At 37.7% G+C, this 20,257-nt stretch overlaps 1 protein-coding gene across 1 annotated transcript in view; it reads left to right on the top strand.

Annotated features, from left to right (window-relative positions):
* Positions 1-11,363, top strand: part of EPHA6 (EPH receptor A6) — a gene marked incomplete at both ends in the record, with an annotated part of 485,307 nt that extends 473,944 nt beyond the window's left edge. The window contains 3 exons of the mRNA XM_080364048.1: positions 5,030-5,223; positions 8,219-8,368; positions 11,249-11,363. Of these exons, the coding sequence (XP_080220174.1) occupies positions 5,030-5,223; positions 8,219-8,368; positions 11,249-11,363 (459 nt within the window). The remainder of the gene's footprint in view (positions 1-5,029; positions 5,224-8,218; positions 8,369-11,248) is intronic.
* Positions 11,364-20,257: the final 8,894 nt, after the last annotated feature.

The raw sequence follows: 20,257 nt of genomic DNA, 5'->3' as shown, positions 1-20,257 counted from the left end.
CCCCTACCAAAAGGGAGGCAATTCCAGGAGAGGTGAGTTCAGTGCTGGTGTGGTGCCTGTTTGAAGGCACCAGGGTCTCCTGTCTGAGCCCTCAATCAAATCACGCAGAGCCAGCACAGGTAGCAGAGAGACCCAGCTGATGTGAAGGGCGGTGTTAAACTCATACCTGCCATCTTAAGTAAACCCCATCTGATTTTCAGAGAGTGCAGCTCTTCACGAGTACCCATCAGGTCAGAGCAAGCCAGAGAGACTCAACACCTCTGCAAATCCAGCATTCTCTGTTTATATTCCTAAGCAGGGATTGGGAAGCTGAACTTTAGGCAACTGAATTTGCAAATGCCTCTCATAAATGTTTTAACACTGTACACAGTATAATGCAGAGGCTTAAAAATGTTATTAACTTTGAGAAATGTTCTTGTTTAAGTAAATAACCATTTTATTATTGTGGTAAGTCACTTCCGACCTGTGTTGGTGCTGATTAATGCACTTCTTAGATGTGTGGCAGGCACCAGAGGTGTCCATTAATTAGGGCTGCTGCACAGTCTGTCACGTCTTATTGCTTAATTAATAAACATTAGCTGAGATATTGAACTTTCCAATGAAACTAGTGTACTGATGAACAGATTGTGCTAAGAGCCTGGCTTGCTAATGTTCATGTGAGGAAAGGAAGATTTATATTCCATGCATTTGGTTTGTAGAACAGCTGTGAGTGAAGCCTACTGGGACACCTGTTAGAGGCCACTGTATAATTTAGTGCATGTTGCCGAACTACAGTATTCAAAAAAATAAAAAGAAAAAATACTTAGTGGATTGTAATCAATATGCAAGAAAACTACTGTAGCAAGCAGAATCAAAGTCCTTAAATTTATGAAAGTTTATTTTAATATAAAAATAACTTAGCCTAATATAGTTATTTCAAACCACAGATATCAAAGCACTTGGCAGGCACCTAGGATTGGCTCTGTATCATGAGGCATGAGCAGCTGCCTCTCCTTCCTGGCAGATATTTCAGATGTCAGCAGAACACAGGGACAATGTCCCTCTGGACTTTCTTCTGTCTCAGTCTCATTAAAAAATCTGTCAGTTAGCTTTCAAAAGCAAAAATCTATGTTACTGCTAATAATGAAACTATCAGAAAGATTACAGCTTAATTTTCAGATGCCATTTTTGCCAATTTCAAATTATTTTGAAACTAAACATGCATAAATTTTATGTAGAAGTCCATAAGTATTTTTCAGATTATTTTGGTATCATAATTAATATTCAATATTAACTCTGTCTCCACCTTGACAGCAATGTGTAACATTAAACAAAAATGACAAAACATATTTAACAGGCTCCAGTGTTTAATATCATCTGTGTACAAAAATATATAAAAAGAATGGTCCCCTTTATAAAAATAAAAGCCTAAGCATTAAGAAGCATGGAAATAACTAGCTATAATAACTGTAAAACATATTCCCTTGCCCTTATAGATTGTATTCTTACCTGCCAAAAGGTGTTACTTAGAAAAATACACCCTGCCCATTTTACTCACCTTAATACTGACCCACAAGACCTTCTAAAGAGTTTTAACCATACTCAGAGCTGAAAATAAACCTACAGCCTCTTTCTCGGTGTTTGATGGCAGCACAAAATATTTGCATGCTTTCCTCCTTTTGATACCCATCAAGTGTTCCATCACAAAACCAGAACTAGAGAGCAGTAATCAGCCTTTTTGTTAGCAGACACAGGGCTTCATTTGCATAGAAACTAAGCTATTATTTCAGGTTGAAGTAGATGGGACATCGATTTGCCAATGTGGAAAGAGTTCCGCCAGTTGCTAGAGCTGTTGCTGTACCCTTCTTGTACATACAGATGTTTAGACCATTTCATGACTAATGTGGTGCTTCTTCAACCTTAAACTGGTAAGGGAAAAGTCATTTACAAGATGTTAACATGTATAATCTTTACATATTATGTACTATTTTATATTACCAAAAAAAAAGTGATACTTCTTCCCTTTTAGATATATGGATATCTAATTCCTCTGTTCAGAGATAAGTGCTATGCAAGCAGCAAAGCAGAAGATCAAATAAATAAATAGGTAGATAAATATATAAATAAATAAGGAACTAAAAAGCTGTCTTACTTCCTTTAAGACTTGATTCCCATTGCAGTATTAGACACTTATCACATCTTTACTCTTGCTTCTTAGATTCTAAAAATAATACTTGCCTCACAAGGGATACTAATGAGGGAATATTTGCAGTATATTTTTAAAATGTGCTGGTATTAATTAGAAATTATAATTATCCCAGTACCAGCTGGCATTTCTCTTCATACTGAAGTGTTCCTTTTGAACAAGAGAGGAAACAAAATGCACTGTAACTTCTTTTTCAAAGATGTAGCAAAGTACAGTATGTCAGAGAAAATATAATGTCTGGAAAATTGCAGTTGCTTTTAGGTACTTTCCTGAATAGATTATTTCTGGGAAACCTCATCAACTCTCTATTGTTGTGTTGAGCAAATGCTATATGTCTCAAAAAAGTAGAGAAACTTTCGCTTTGCCTTGAAAACAAACTACATTTCCTGAACCCACCATTTGCAACAGGTACAGCTAAATGTAAAGACTACAATATCTGCATTTCTGGGCTGCTAAAGATTGCCTCTTCAGTGACAAGTATCAACTAAGGTATACCCCACATTGTAACAAGTACCTACGTTTTACGAAGCCACTTTTGCCAAACTACTTGAAATACATGAGTTTTGACAGTTTTGTGATTAAAATGTCATGTAGATGGGGTTGAATTTCACTCATCCTGAGTCTGTAACAGGAGCAATCTGGGGGCATATTCATTGTTAGGAGGCAAGGCTTTGGAGGAAATACTTGTCAGGCAATATGATGGTATTTTTTCCTATGGCAGCCACTTTGGCTGTTCAGATTTTGAACCATTGAGGTAAATCCCAGGGACGTAAACAAGCAGCCGGAAAGGCAAATGGAAAGATTGACATATATTTTACCTCTAGATGCATATATTGACATATAATTTACCTCTAGATACCACCTCAGCATTTGGATGGCAAGTCCCATCTGTATGTATGGGGTCTGTCAATACTCAACAGGCACATAATTTTCAGAGATCCCTATGGCGAGTGATGGTGCCTTTGGAGTTGCCTCGGCTTCCTGGTGCTGTCACGGATGGGTCTGAAACTTCCCCTGTGCAAATCCAGTTCCCTGGCACATTGCAAACACTTGTTTTTCACGCATAGGTGTTTCTGCCAGGGTATAAGAGGGCTACACACTGTAGGACCAAGTCACTTGATTTTATAAAACTCAAATGCCCAGCTGTGTACAGCTGCAAGAGGCTTGTTCCATTCTCTGCCATGCCATGCCATGCCTAAGGTCCTAATATAGCTTCATGACTCTTATTTATTTGCATCATGCTTGCAGCATAAGTATTAGGCATTGCTAAACAGAGCCAACAACATTAATTCAGAATTCAAAAAGAGAACAAGGATATATTCCAGGATAATAAGATGTAATATATTGAAGCTACAGCTAGCGCTATAAAACATTGATTTGCTGTAAACAGTTTAATGTACCCCCTTCCAGCTGCATTAATAAGTCTGCAGTATGTACACATATTGGTATGAAAATGATAAATGTGTCCTTAAAGCAGAATGGGTAGAAATGCAGTAGGTATGTTTCTCATAAGTGCACTGTGTTATTACAAATTTTGTATACAATTATTTGTACTTTAGAGAACATTTAGCATTGATTGGATTTTTAAGTGGAAGAGTTGTGTGTGTGTGATAGGGTTGGTTTTTTTCCTAGCTGTGTTCTTGATCATCCATTTACTGTCTTTCCATTACTCTATATAAAAGAAGTCCTGACTATGTCATTCCTGTCATCATCTGCACTGCTGCCACCACTCAGTGCAGAACCTAGTAACATTTCCTCTCTTTTTAAAAATCTTACACAGAATGAATCCAGGACCTTATACACTTTTTCTACCTCCTATCACACAGGGCTAATAATGTCCCTTTCAGACCGTGTTTTTTGTTACCAGTGTTACTAAAAACAAGCCTCTCTTCAACTCTAATCAAATGTTATTTTTCATACAAATGATTTATCTGTGGTATCAGATCTGTTTCTTTCCAAATCCTGACCAAACACATTTTTCCACATCTGCTGAATCGGAAAGTTGTACTCACTTTAGGGTATATGGTAACACCACAATTTTATTAATTTCTATTAAGTCATAAACAGCTTGGGCATCCAGGTTTCTGAGACAGGCTGTGCAAAATAGTGTTGTTCTTCACTGTAACTTGGTGTGTGGGACATTGCCTGAATGAATCATACTCTAACATCAGCAGAAACAGCAAGCAAACACCAAGTAAAGTCTCCAGGTGCTACAGTGTGCATTTGGAGTGCTTGATTGTACAAGGTGTTTCAAAAAGATGGACCCAATTTCAAAGCAGTATGTTTCACAATGGCAATATGTTACACAAAAATTTACAGTTTAATGAGTTGCCAAGTTTTACTAACCTTTTTATAACCTTTGTATAAACTTACAAATGTGATATAGTGATTTCAAATTGGGTCCATCTTTTTGAAACACCCTGTATTGTCACTTCTCCACACACTAACACTTTGTCAGGACATAAATATTAGAGCATCCCAATAAGCAGCAGCCATACAAGGCTGGTTTGTGGTCCTGTGACTCCATTCAGTACAACATCAAACGCAGGTGGGTAAAAAAGATGGTGATACTGGTTAGTTCTTTCCTCTCCTCCTCCTTTCTTGGCTATTTGAAGAGGATGTCCAGAGAGCCTAAAAAAGTGCCTGCTGTGTTTCACATGCCTACAAAACACTTCGCATCTCCTCTGGTCACACTCCTGCCAGTCCTGATTCCTGAGTGAAGCCCCAGCAATACATAAAGTGAGGGTGCCTCTGCCATTAATTATCACTGGTTTCTAATTGTCAACTTTACACTGTTCTTTCAGCATTTAATATCCAGTGATCGTATGCATTGTATTTCTTTAGGTTATACTGTCTATTGAAGAAGGCTACAGGCTTCCAGCACCCATGGGTTGCCCAGCTTCTCTTCACCAACTAATGCTTCACTGCTGGCAAAAGGAGAGGAACCACCGTCCAAAGTTTGGTGACATTGTCAACTTTCTAGACAAACTGATCCGCAATCCTAGCACCCTTCATACCTTAGTGGAGGATGTACTTGTGTAAGACTCCTTTTGGTACTTTTTTTTTGTAATAGATGGTGGCTATCATTAGATGTTTTAAGGCATTAAGTAGGAGTGGGAGAGAGCAGAAGAGTTCTAAATTCATGAAGTTATGTGGGTTCAAATAGCTTTAAGCCTCTTTTAAGGTTTGCTTTATTGTTAATGAACTGTTGTATAAGGACTTGCCGATGACACTAAACAGAGTGGAGAAGGGACATATTGGAAGGGAGAGCCACCCTGCATAGCCCTGGACAGGCTGGAAAAGAGGGCTAAAAAGAACCTTATGAAGTTCAACAAGGACAAGTGTAAGGTCTTCCACCTTGGAGAACACAGTCCAGGAGTGCAGCACAGGCTGGGATCTACCTGGCTGGGGAGCAGCTCTGTGGACAGGGACCTGGGGGTCCTGGAGGACAAGCAGCTCAACATGAGTGGACACCGAGCTGCTGCAGCAAAGAAAGCCAACAGGATGCTGGGCTGCTTTAGCAAGGGCATCACCAGCAGAGACAAGAAAGTCATTATCCCACTCTACTCAGTGCTTGTCAGGCCACAGCTGGAACACTGTGTTCAGTTTTGGTCCCTGCTATGCAAAAAAGTTGTGGACAGGCTGGAGAAGGTCCAGAGAAGGGCCACAAAGATGATCAAAGGACTGGGAAGCCATGACATGAGAACTGGCTGAGGGAACTGGGCTTATTCAGCCTTGAGAGAAGAAGGCTTAGGGGAGACCTTATCACCATGTTCCATTATTTAAAGGGTGGCTACAAAGAAGATGGAGACTCCCTTTTTACAAAGAGTCACATGGAAAACATGAGGGGCAATGGGTACAAGTTAATCCTGGAGAGATTCTGATTGGACACAGAGGGAAATGTTTCATGATGAGAACAATCAGCCATTGGAATAATCTCCCCAGGGAAGTGGTGGATTCCCCAACATCGGACACTTTTAAGATTCAGCTGGGCAGGGTGCAGGGCCACTTTTTCTAGACTGTACTTTTGCCAGAAGGCCTGGACCAGGTGATCCTTTTGGTCCATTCCGGCCTGGTATTCAATGATTCCATTACATTTTTTTTTTTCCTCAAGTCATGCAGGTTATATTAGGTATTTTTCTTTTTTTTTGTTTTGGTTTGGTTTTTGTTTGAGTTCTGTTTGTGTGTTGTCTATCCTTAATCTTTGTGAATCTCTTCGTTCGCTTTTTTTGGCTCTTCTCCTATATGCTAGTATTCTCTTTGTAATTTTTTTCTCTGTTCAACAGCCTGTCTCTCCATCTGACAGTGCCCAAGCAATTTCTGAACTGCCCAGGAGTAATTCCCCACAGAAAGTAGTTATGTCTTAGATTGTTAAATCTGTATTTATCTGCAGAAAAATGGCAACAATGACCAAATAAGAGATGGTGCTATTACCACTCCACAAAAAAATTATTATTGATGGTGTTGTCCAAAGTTTTTTTCATTCATAATATTACAGAAATTAATGCAGCCACAGGAGAAGCAAGCCTGTGGTGGAAGAATTTCTCAATTTTTGTGGGCTTATTAATCCATACTGTCCCTGGATATCATCTGAAAGCAGTGAAGCTCCAGGTGGCCTCAGTGTCTTCAGTAGCTGAAATTCACCTTAAGATACAGGTGCTTTCATGGAGACACCCCCACTGTGTTTCTAAAGGGTTCTCAATGCCTGGGTGGGTCTTGCTGAGAACCTCAGTGGGTTAAGATGTTTTTTAATATGGTTTGAAGAGGGGCTGAGCAACAGGGAAAAGATTGAGGCTGGTATCTTGCTGTCCCTGTTTTCTTGCAGTCGAGCTCTTATTGAGCTCACCTGCTTGGGAAAGTTTTTCCATTCACCTGGCAATGCTTGATGCAGTCAATCTGAATTATTATTGTGTTGCTCTTAACTTACGAGGTTGGCAGTTATTCTATACAGTCATAGAGTAATTCGGGTTGGAAGGAACCTAGGTAGGTGTTTCATTGAGGTTTCTACTTAATAATGTTCTCCTATCCTGCAGTCTCTCTCTCTGTTATTTTGATAATGTGAATGAAAATCAGTGTGTTTAATGTATTTGAATATGTGTGGTTGAAACTCAGTATGTTAAGATACTAGGGTGTGTCACTTCCCAAGTATACATAAGCTATGTTCCCTCAGTTAATGTTGGCTGGCTTTTGCTGCCTAAATTTTCATTTTCAATAAATTACATCTTTCTCCTAGAGGCTATCATAAAGCTTTTATAAATAGTAGTGTGCTTTTTCTACATTCTGTTCCTACAGTTTCTCTACATAAAATGTACAAAGTCAATGGAAGTTGTGAGCCCTCATCAGTGTAGTACACAACAGAAGACTGGAAATGTATGCGCCAAAATTGGAATATTTTTTTTTCCCACCTGTTTCAGTTGTGATAATATTCAGGAAAACAACTGAAACAGAAATTTGATTAAATTAGCTCCTTTGTTTTTATTTGCTACTCTATGTAATTCTATATAAAAGCAAAGATATAAAATGTTAATTTTTTTGCTTCTTTTAGGTTTTGAACACTGTAATCAAAGTGTTCCCATTGCACAATGGTATAGCAATAAGGAGCCATTTGGGGTTTTTTTTGGAGAGAAATGTTAAAATAATCTTACAGTGGTTTAGTATTTTTAAATTCTGTCTCCTGCTAAATTTTGTTTGTCCTCTACTTTGGCTCCTGTATCTACAAATTATTGTCATCCTGAAGATGTAAGATCTGTAAAGAAATGCTTTATGGGAACAAAGAGAAGAACAGTAGGAGAGGTCTGTTCCTTGTTCTTTTACAGAGCTGCAGAGCTTTAAAAGAATATATTGTTTAAGTAGTGTAACTTGGCAGACTAACATGTTTTCTAAGTTTTAGACAACAGGTTAAAGAGATCTGCAGTTAAGATTTGACCTTTACAGCACAGGCTTCTCTCTCATTCCTTCTGCCTTCTGTCTACCAGAGTAACCAAGTGTCATATTTTGTACTGCTTTGGTAACCTTTACATTATGTTTTTACAGAATGCCAGATTCACCTGGTGAAGTTCCAGAATATCCTTTGTTTGTTTCAGTCAGTGACTGGCTGGACTCCATAAAAATGGGTCAGTATAAAAATAACTTCATGGCAGCAGGTTTCACAACTTTGGATATGGTTTCAAGAATGAGTATTGAGTAAGTATGCAATCTATTATCCCTACAGTGACTTAATCAATCTGAATTTCTTTGGATGCTGCAGTGATGTAATTATCATCATGTATGGAACAGTGCTTTCATTTCCTTTCCTATCTAAGCTAATAAGACAAATACAGTTGATTTACCAAAACGATGCAGGAGAAAGATGTGATTAAGAGATGCAGAACTGACATTTCATTCTGTGACCATACCAAACACTGCCAAAGGTCAAGCAGAGAACATTCTTAAATGTTTTTTGGGGAATCAGTTTTAATCTAGACCACTGAAATCAGTGGTAAAGATATTTTTTTACTTTGCTGTGAAAATCCTCAACCCCATGTCAGTCCTCATGGAAGCTGTTCCACAGCTTGCTGTCCTTCAACCATCTCGATCATTTTTTAAATGAAAACACTGCACCCAGTATATAGGAGTGTGGGCAAACTATGGATTAATATGGTAGCATAATACATTCTATTTTGTTCTCTTTTCCCTTCCCATTAATTCATAATCTTTTATTTGACGCTGAGACTGTCTGTATTAATAATAGTAGTGGTCAGTTAAAACTCAGTAATTTTACGTGTGAAGTTAGGACTGGTTTTCTCCCATGTGTATCACTTTACATTCACCTACATTGACTTTTATCTGCTGCTTTATGGCATAGTCACTTAGTCTTATAAGATCCTTCTGAAACTCTTTGCAGCTGGCTCTTTCCATTACTGCTCTAACAATTCAGTCTCAGTAACTGACTTCTTTGCCTCTGTGCTCACCTGTTTCTCCAGACCATTTACCCTGCAGGTTTTCATTCATGACTACATTGCAAATCCTGGGAGCTTACTCCTAACCTCCTCTCTTTAAACTGGTTATTTAGTCACATAAACACCTTCTTACGCCATAGCTCCTTATTTTCCTTATAAAGCTTTGATGAGGAATCCTCTCTAAAGATTTTTAAATCCAAGTAGGGTGTATCAAATTAAATGCCTTCATCCATGTGTGTGCTGACTCCTCCGTTGGAAACAAATAATTTTATAAAATAGAGTTTCGCTTTGCAAAGCCATAGTGATTCCAGTAGATAACTTATCCAGGTATCCCATAATTCTGTACTTTACTATAGTTTCTGTTATGCACTGTAATGATTTCAGGCTCACAGGTCCGTAGTTCCCACATCTCCCCTGAAAACTTGTTACTTTGCCTGGCAGCACTCTCCATGCCTCAGGCACCAAGAAATTTTTAAGCAAGTGGAACAGAGCTGAAACATCACTCTCTCACACCCCTGTTAGTAATCCCACTACTTCCTCCTTTAAGTCTTTTAAAACTCTTTGTTAAAGATAGTCTTATTCTTGAGGTGGGTTGTTGCTTGGTTTTTAAGTTTGTTATAGAGCCTCTCCTGCAGTCACTTCAACTTCAGACAGATCCTCTGACAAGTACCTCATAAAGGTTCTGGCACGGGAGTCACTTCAATTTATTCCACAGTGAATATTAACTCAAATAATTGGTTCAGTCTTCTGGAAGTGGCCAGTCTTGCAGTGCTTTTTTATACCCAAATCATCATTAGATTCTACAGGCACTCTGGCAGGTTTCTTGTACCCCAGTGATCCTGCAAAAAAATGTATTATGAGTCTTATTACTAGATGTCTTTTTCCGGTTGTTCCTCAAGTTGGTTTATTTATTTATTTTTTTTTTAGCTTTACCGTGCTTTTAAAGATAATCTGCCTAAGGTTATAATCTTTCCTACTTTCTTTCTTTAGATATCACTTCAGCTTTTTGAAAGATTCTTTCTTCAAACAACCTCTGTTACCCTAAGGCTGCTGGCATCCTTCTCAGTTTTATCAGGCCTTCCTTGATATGTGCTATGCATCGTTCCCGCATTTCTAACACCACTCCCTGCTGTAAAGGTTTATTCTTTTAGCTGACCCTTTTTAGCTTCTAAGATGCTCAATATTTTTGCATAGTCCCTGCTGACCTTAAGCGTTATGTATCATCCCCCATGTGGATGCGAAGCCCAAGTACATAATACTTGCTCTTCATCTGGAGGATACAGAGCCAGGTATCTTGAACTGCAAACCTGAAACTCATAAAGGTCATGCCTCATCCCCCAGGCTCCTTTATTAGCTGTATCGTCAAACAGTTTTTGAGGGTATCTAAAGAAGTGGTATCTATGCTATGTCCCAGTGTGGGATTTGCACAATTAAACAAGGCATATCTGAAGTTTCCTGCCCTCACCACCTCTGTGATCTTTCTCAGCATATTGAAGTTGTTGATGTTTATAGAACAATGGAACTAGTGGATGGTGCCAGACGCTGAGGGCTGGTGATTTCATTCCTGCCAAAGAGTCAGGCTCTGTGGGTGACCTACCACCTCCAGGGTGCTGGTCTAGATGAGATGGAGGGAAATCTGGGTGGAGCTCTAAGATTCAGTGCTATTCTGATCTTGAGACCACCTCTCACCACCCAAATCATCCGAAGCACAGCCTCTGTTATTGATATTTCAGCCTCAGGACTGCAAAAGTGAGTGTATCAGCCCTGTTCCTTTGTAAGTGAAGTGGAAAACATTTGCTACTAACATATTGCTAAAAATGGGCTATTAGAACCCTCCTCTTGGATTCTTCCTCAAGAGTTGAAAAAATTACTTGACCATTAGTATCACAACAGATGTCGGTGCTCTAACTACAACATTTTTAAGATTTTTTTTCTTATATGGCTGCCTTTATACAAATTTGGAATTGACAGGTGCATAAAACTTGAACATTTGCAGTATTCTCGTATGTTCCAGTCAGGAAAATAAACTGTCCTGAAGTAGAGCAATTCATCATATATTTGTAGTCTTTTGTGTGCAAGAGACTTTACTATACTTGCATCCACGATGAAACTTTTTATCTTGCAGTGACATTAGAAGAATTGGAGTTGTACTCATTGGACACCAGAGACGAATAGTCAGCAGTTTACAGACTTTGCGGTTACAAATGATGCACATACAGGAGAAAGGATTTCATGTATGAAAGTACTAGAATCAACTGTGTTTTGTGCCTCAGCATTTCTAAAATGGAAAATAATCTCATTCTTCCCTTCTGCTCTTCCCAACTTCAAGAACTGCAGTCTCCTGTTCAGATTATAAAAGTACTTCTATGTTAATGCTTCCAAACAGGAATTTTTAATCACACTGCATAGCTCCTCTGCCAGTTACCTGTCGATAAAATCCTGGCCTACTGCAGGACTCTCGCTACACATTGATGAATAACTCAGCATGGACGTGTAACTTTGTTTAACAGTATTCGGGAAACTTTCATGAACTTACTTGAAAGTAGTAATCTATTTGGCCTGGTGTGGCTTCTTTATCGATGTATTTAGAGTTTGCTGGTAGATCAAAAAGTATTTGACTTCTTTCATGTTCTGTGACCATGTAACTTCCAATACCAAATGTGCAATCAAGAAGAAGTTTGGCATATATATTTATTTTATCTCTTAATTAAATCCAAATGGATGGGTCCTATTGTTACATTACTTTATAATAGTTTAAATGCTGGTAAGTTGGTGCCTCAAAATGTTAGTATTGTTTGCAGAAATGACTGATGATTTTATGTAGCGAGTTTCTGTTGTGTGAATAATTGAGAGGACAGTGAAAGAAATCTCTTTGAAATCTTAAGGTACTTGGTTTTTAATTACTTTAGCACTTGACACTTTTTATGCTTTAAATTTTAGATTAGGTTGGAAAACGTGTTCATCCTTGGAATTCTTCACCACTCTTTTTTTTTTTTTTTTTGGTGGTACTCAGCATTTGCTTCTACTACGTGGCAAGTATTCACTGGAAAACGGATTGTAACGTTTCCATAACCACGTGTAAAACATGCTTGTCAACTGTATCGTGGCCACATAGACTTCAGAAAGCTTTCTGTTCCAAAAATGCAGGCATGAACTAAGCATAATTTCCACCAGTGGTAGTAGACCTTTGAGGGCCAGCCAACAGTAGGGTGATGTGCTAATTCCTGTGGGAGCAGGCCAGCCATATCATCCTCCAGTGGAGGGCAGTGGTACAACCAATTAATGCTGGAAGTTACGCGCTGCGGTATTTGGTCTTCTTGTACGTAGGCAGAAGAGGAGGTGTAGGACAGCAGTGTAATAATATGTTGCCTTGAGTCTACTTCTAACTGCTTTAGAAGTAAAAAGCAGACTCTGTTGAAATGGAGCTCTGGTTACTGTGGGCTGGATCTTCATTTAGTGTAAATGAAATTGATGACCATTACCTTTAGAACTCTTCAATAGCCATATTTACATGCAAGAAAATGGCTGCAAAGGCCTAACGTAATATTTGTACCTCTCTTAAGAATTACAGCTTTCATGTTTTATTCGGACAACTTACACAGACGTGCGGGGCTACATTTCCAAACATTTGCATGAGATATGCGCTTCTGGAAACAGGGGAACAAGCGCATGTCTGTGTGCTGTAGAAGTCACGCGCAGATCTACATGCATGTCACATGTAAACTGGATGCAGATGCTTTTGTTGATTTATACATAGTTTGGAGGATGTTTTTGAGTTACGTGTCATTCCAATATACTCAAGCTTTACAACTTTTCTGTTAAAACGTGCGTTTGGGTAATTATTATAATATATGTGTATATCAAAATGAACTAAATACTTTATGTAATCATAATTATATTTACTGCTTAATTTACAGCTTGTAAATCAAAATGTATTTCCTAACTCTTGGAAAAGGCTGCCATTGTATACAAGTGGCGAAGAAGGAAAATCAGAAAGCAACTTAGAGAAGATTATGCTTCCAACCAGTTCACACAGTAAGACATGCTAGGCCTGATTCTCTGTTGTCACTTTACGTTGGAATAATTGCATTAGTTTAAGAGGGATGACAGTAGTGCACCAAGTAAATTTTCCTTTCTTTCATTAAAAAAAAAAAAAAAGGAATTAACTTAGGAACAAGTTTTCTAAAGATCAGGATTCACTTGTGTTCTGCAATGCTAATTTAATGGTCTTGTTTAATTAAGAGCAGTACCAATCCTATTCTAGCTACAAAGGTAATTTTGCCAGCATGAGTAGTGCCATTGAACTCAGCAGGACTGTACAAGCATGTACATTTAGCAAGATCACAGGCCGTCAGTGGGAAAAAAAGCATTTGTTCTTTTCTGTGACTCTCACTTGAAAAATTCTGCCCCAGTTCCACATCTGAATAATTTTTTTGTAAAAGTTCTCTTATGGAAAGAAAACCACACTTACCTGAAGCCTTTTAAAAAATACTATCATCGCAGCATAATTTAGGAGTTGATTTTCCTTTATCATTTTGTTATCCATTTTGCCTGTCATTGCTTCCGTGGCCAACAACATGACATCTGTGCAAGGAGTCTCTCTCACAATTAAATACACTGCCAAGGAGGTATGAGTCTGTTATTTGTCAATGGGGTTTCAAAATTACTCATAACTAATCCAAACCATGTATGTGCACTTTTAAATTCTCCTTCGCATGTTTTTTTCATTACTGGTAGTGTGAATGCAGAGCGGTATATTACATGCACACAACCTAGATATATTTCATGGACATCAATTTCCAAATTTATCATACTACTGAAAATATATTTTCAATAGAAAAAAAAACAATATTAAAACATGTATTAATCAGATATATTTTTTATATAACCAAGAGTTTGGGTAACAAGAAAGGAAAGAACAAGGTATCCTTTGGATGAGGGCATTTATTAAAAACATTGTAAATCCAGGATTTTGTGGTTTTATACAGCTTGATTTTTTTGTTGCTCTTGTGGTGCAGTATGACACTTCCATAATAGTTATCTTGATCAAATTTACATTTTCCCCATTCTGGAAACATTTTATTTGCTCTTGCTCCAATTCCAAGCCTACTCTTGTTTTGGTTTTCCTGATTTTTTCATTTAAAAAAAACCCAAAAAAACAATAGATGTTATTTTCCAAATGTGAGCTTAATTCCGTGCAGGCCACAAATGTATATGTGAAATCAGAGCAACTTTCTTTGTTACAGAGGATACTTTCTTCAGGTGAAAATTAGCTCTATTTAGTTTTGCTGTATATTGCAATGTGCAGTTAGAGTTTAAATATAACAAATTGAAGCAAATCTAGTAAGCTGTCTTTGAGAATCTGGCCATATTGCGGAGTGCTTCATGATTAAAAGTAGTCATTGAAAGTCCACTAAATGAAGTGCGTATGCATGATATGCAAGCCAAAAAAAAAAGGCATTAAAATGTGGACATAAGGAAATGAAATCGTTCAAAGTTATTTACAAGTGATATTCATGTGTAGATTTTTCTCACAGATCTGATTCTCATTAATCTAGAATATAATCTGTCTATCTGTACTGCTATGACTACTTGCATATCACTTAAGCGCCTAAAACACAGCTTAAGTGATGGCCTTGACTGCTGAGCAGGACCATGTTAGTGTCTCTTGGCTGACAAGTGCACTGCCCTTGTCCATCATGTGCCAACAGCAGCGCTTCTAAAGTTGACTGACGAGCAACTTGGATGTCCATGCACTTATCATTTAGAGCCCGGAGACCTACTGGGAGGAATTCTTCTCACCTAATCTTGGAGGTCTGCATTTGAGCTAGTCATGTGAGGTTCCCTTTTCATCTATGAGGAGAAGTGGGCCCTTGTAGGATGCGAGTCATCTGACAAATGTAATTATTTATTTCTTGGTTAGATGAATTGTGCCAAAGAGGCACCTGTTTCTCTGCATTCAAAGAGACCAAAATTACTAGTTCATATCCAGGCATCTGTGTTTGGTCAGATGAATCTCATGCACTGATTGTATCTAGTCCTTATGCTGCACCTATGAGAAAAGAGAGAATTTGTGCTGGTGTTAAAACTGAACAAGTAACAGCAGAAGGTTTAGAAGATTTTGCTCAGGAGGGGTTTGCACATTGGAATTACTGAGAAGCAATGGGACTCCATTAGATGGAATAAAGAGAATTGAGCTATGTAATTTCATTTTTTCTTAAACAAAAGTTACCCTTTTTGTTCCCCATGAATGTAAATTCAGTGTCTGTCCAATAAAAGCTTAGACACATGCTATGCTTTAAGACATCAGCCAAGACTTTTCAGCATAAGGCAATTTTTTAAGCTGCAAATAGTGCACTCAACTATAAATGCAAATAGACTAGTTGTTCTGGACAAAGCATTCTCTGTCCAAAATTGTATCAGGTATTATCTGGATTATTCTGACATGGAACTCATACACTGTAGTACTTTGATTCTTCTGTAATTTAAGACTGACTTTCCATTTTCCGTTTTTTATATGACGAGCCTAATACTGGGCTCCATGAATTTATTTTTCAGATTCATACAGGATCCAAAGGTGGGTCATAAGTAACATACAGATACCCTTTATTCAGACACAGTAGAGATTTACTATATGGAATAGCTAGGACTGCAGAGATGCCTAGTAAGACTCTATTAACCACAGCAATATCCATGTTAGAATGACCCCATAGGACCGCATCAGCCACCAAGGTAAAGCAGCATAGAACATACTTGTATTGAGGACTAGTTGCTAAATTTCAGCTGGCCCCATTGCAAACTGAAACATGTGTTAAACTGTTTTAACTGAGCGGATGGAATGGTTCTATGGGACACATTCTGGCAGCTGAGAATTTCTCTTGTGAACACAAGGCACCTGTAATTACCCTGTCATGGGGTCAGTCTGTCTTGGAATATGTTCCACAGAGAGTGGAAAGGAGGGCTCCCAATTCATTCCAACACATCTTTTAGAGTAACAAAAGTTAAAGTACTAATAAAAAGTCTGTCTTCCATTGCATCTTCTAGGAAAAATATTAAGAATAGAGGTACTTCACTTCTGACACTTGCACATGGTCGAAGAGCACTGTATTCTGTTAAACAGTTCTCTTATTTGTTCGCCAAGTGTAATTGATCTTTCCTGAATAAATGGCAAAGATAATCTTATTTTTTTTCTTTTTATAATGGCACTGTTATTATTTTTTGAGAGTGAGGGAAAGATGTGTTGGGCTGAGCTAAAAATTAGTAAGACAGTGACCTTGAAATCTCCTGGAGAGACAAATGAATCAGCACTGAAAAGGGAAAAAAAAAAATGCCTAAAGCCTACAATAAGGTGAACAGGAAGAACTGTCCATATTGTGCTGGGGAGCATCAACAAACCAAACCAAAAGAGAAAAAGAAAAAGAAAGAGAAAAAAGAAAGAAAAAAAAAAAAGAAAAAGAGAAAAAGGAAAAGGAAAAGAAAGAAAGAAAGAAAAGTGTTGCATAAGGCTGTTCCATGCACTTACAACTCACAAATATCTTCTACCATCATACACTGTATTTAGTAGTACACACTGCTCATCTCATCCATGAGTGCTATGGTTGCATATAGTTCCTCAGATTATGGACCAGGATATGTTAAGCACATTATGGATATAAAATATTTGTCTATATGTACAGAAAGAATTGTAAATATAACATGTATCATAATATCTGAGATTTTTCAAACCTACAGGATTAATTATGTAACTCCCAATAATGGGGTTGATCTGCCCCATTGACTTTTAAAATTTTTAATGGCATGCACTGTATGTGTATAGTACTTCCCAGACTTCCTTGGCTTCTTATCTGGAAAGGGACAGACTCTGTTTCTCCACAGGCAGGAAAAGCGTTCTCAAACTGGCTTACAGAAAGCTGCCTGGTCACCTGATGCTGACGCTTCTTCTGCCACCACACCAAACCCCTTTCTACTGATTCTTCTCTGTATGACTAATTATGGTAGAAATCATCAGTGATCATAAAGGGGAAGCAAGGTACCCATGAGCCAGCATCTCCAGTAAGAGGTAGTCCATGCTATAAAAAGCTTGAGTCCATCTGCTGAAGTCACCAAATACATTTAAACAGTATATGAATTATTTTATTTTAAATAGCCACTTATAGACACTTGTGAGGTTAAAATGAGAGACATTTTCAAGGGAATATGAGTAAGGATATGCCATTTTATAATCTAAAAAGATGTGCTAAATTTTAGAAAGAAAAACTAACAAAAATGCCTGATAAAAAACATGAAGTTAAAAAACAGATTAGAGTTAAAATATATTTCCATATCTTATATGTGAAATAATATAATGCCAGTTCAGTGAAATCGATTTGTGTGTATGTTTCTTTAAATATTCTACATTAGTATCTCTTAACCTTTCTTTCCTGCAAGAGATTTCCCAAGTACCTTTCTCTCCCAGAAGGTTTTAGCATATTGTCTGATTTTTCACACCTATGTAATTAAACTGGAATAAAAAATGCCAAGTCACGAAACTGAAGATATGGGAAAAAATACATTTAAAAGATCAGTCTCAAAATCATTGGAAGTTTTCACACTTGTTCTACTTTGTTCCTGTCCAAAATTTTGACCTATATCTAAGCATCTGAGCACTTTGACTAGCAGGTAATTAAACATGTGTCTCAGTAATGATGTATGTACTGTGCCACTGTGCCATATTCAGAAATTCCTCAATCTATAAACAGTTCCATGTTTGTATGGCTTAATTCAGATAAGGAGGCTCATTAGAAATGGGACTATTTACATGGGCAGAGTTAGGCATAAAAGACTTGCAAATCCAAGTCCCTGTAAAATATTTGTAAGGCAGCATAAGATATATTTGTCATTTTTTTCAACTTCAGTACCACACATGGTTTCCTTCAGCAGTCCAGTATATTCATTGATACTATGACAAAACCTTCTCCGCACATTGTTCTTCATATGTGAGAAGATATTGTTGACCTTTTTCTTCATTTGGGAAATACTACACATTTTGAGGAATATTCATCTCTAACATGTGCATCATCAAGCTGATAACAAATTTGTGAATAAATTTCTTTTTATTGACAATTGAGTGAAAAACTGCCAAGCAGCAGCATGTATGTTGAGCTGCAGATAAGACAAAACCCTGGGACTGAAAATTCACAAATCAAAGAGAAATCTAGCCCTCTATATTATGAACTGTGTGATGCCTGAAGCCTTGGTTGTGTACAAAGCAACCTTGAACCTAGGATCTGGAAAATCGAATTTGACGGAAATCTGCATTGGAATCCAAATATTAATTTCTGGTTGTGAATGATGAAAAAGTGCCCCCTGAAACACTCAAGGGAGTATTTTCATAGCATCATCACAGTGTAATGCTCTGAGGCTCCTCTACAACAGTAATAGGCAATAAACTAGTTGCTGGTTTTCCAGGGCCCCACCTACGAAAAAAACTGGTAAAATTATCATCATTTAGATTAGAGCCTGTAGTCCATCTTGTGCTAAGGAAAAATAACAACAAGTATAAGGCAGTTCCATGCACTTACAACTCACAAATACCTTCTATCATCATATACTGTATTCAGTAGCACACACTGCTCATCCATGAGTGCTATGGTTGTATATAGTTCCTCAGATTATGGACCATTTTTTAAGAAGCTGAATGCTCTGAGCTTTATAACTTACCATTACAGTCCCTTTATGTACAATAGGGTTAGCTGAGAAAGACAAAGTGCAGCAAATGTTTCAAATCTGTACATTATTTTAGCTACTAAATGCCAACTTTAGAAGTTCGATTTTTGTCTTGGAAAAGATCTGCTCTAAAACACCTGGTATTTCCAACTCCTGCTGAAAATTTTTAATTAACTTCTTGATGGAGTAATTCCTGGGACAATGATGTAACTGAGGAATTAACTGTTTCGGTATCAATAGGCATGGTCTTGCTGTGATCGAAATTCATGAGAGTTTGTTATGACTTCACTGGCAGTGAGATGAAGCCCTATGTTATACATACATTATGTAGCATTCAGGTCTCCAAACAAATTCTCCTTCCCTGCATTCCGCTACTGTCATGCTTGAATTGTTAAGAGAACCAGCACTTATTAGGACACACACTGTCCTGTCATTCAAATGTATTGCTAAAACTTTTTTGCTAGTTTTAATTTCTCCATTGAGAGTTTCAGGTTGAGATGTAGGTTGGTCATTCAGGGCTTGATCCAAAATCAGTTAAATGCGTAAGATGTCAACAGACTGTAACAGGTTTTGGATTAAGAGTTTCTACAGATTTGCATGGAACAGATGGCCTCATTTAATAAGGGGGAAAAGAGTGCACTAAGCATAAAAGACAATGCTATGACCTCAGGGATGTGATGAAATAGATTATGGTTACCTTCAACATGGTGGACCTGAATTGCAAGGCATGAAAGGTGGTTGTTGCACTGTTTTATTGGAATGGGCCACCATCTCTGAGTTTGTAATAAGTATTTAAAATTATTTAATAGAGAGTTTAACATCAATGTTTTCTGTTTGTTTGTTGTGGTGGTTGGTGAGGTTTTTTGTTTGGTTGAGGTTTTTTTTTTTCTTTTTTGGTTTTGGTTTGGTTCTGGCTGATTGGTCTGTTTGTGGGGTTTGTTGATTGGTTGGTTGGTTGGTTTCTGCTAGAAAATTCTCCAAATTCCTGCACTTAAATTCAGGATAAAACCATGATCCCCAACAAACAAACAGAACCTACAAAAAATAGGATTTATCTGTCCTTTTTCATAAAGATATGGCATTATGCAATATGATCTCCCCTTCATAGTAACAGTTCTATCTGATCATTTGCCTCTTTGAACAAGCTGTTCTATACTCCTAGTGCATTGCAGTGTAAATTTGGAGATTTGCCAGTTAATGAAAGGCACAGTAGCAAATAAAATAACTAATGCCCTCCTAGTGGTTCTGTTTACTGGACTGTTTTGTTAGTTCCCTATCTCAAGAAAAACATCCTACTCTAAAATTCCTAACATGTAAATGCATAAGCATTTTGAAGCTTATGGCTATGATAACCCGTCTGCCTCTTCCCAAGAAGCAGCTAGCTTTGAATTGTCAGTGTAGCATTTTAATATAATTTCTTTTGCAGCAA

Source organism: Nesoenas mayeri, assembly GCF_963082525.1.
Source record: "Nesoenas mayeri genome assembly, chromosome: 1".
NCBI classification, from domain to species: domain Eukaryota; kingdom Metazoa; phylum Chordata; class Aves; order Columbiformes; family Columbidae; genus Nesoenas; species Nesoenas mayeri.
Note: the sequence above shows the minus strand (reverse complement) of the source record. Positions and strands in the feature narration are given on the sequence as shown.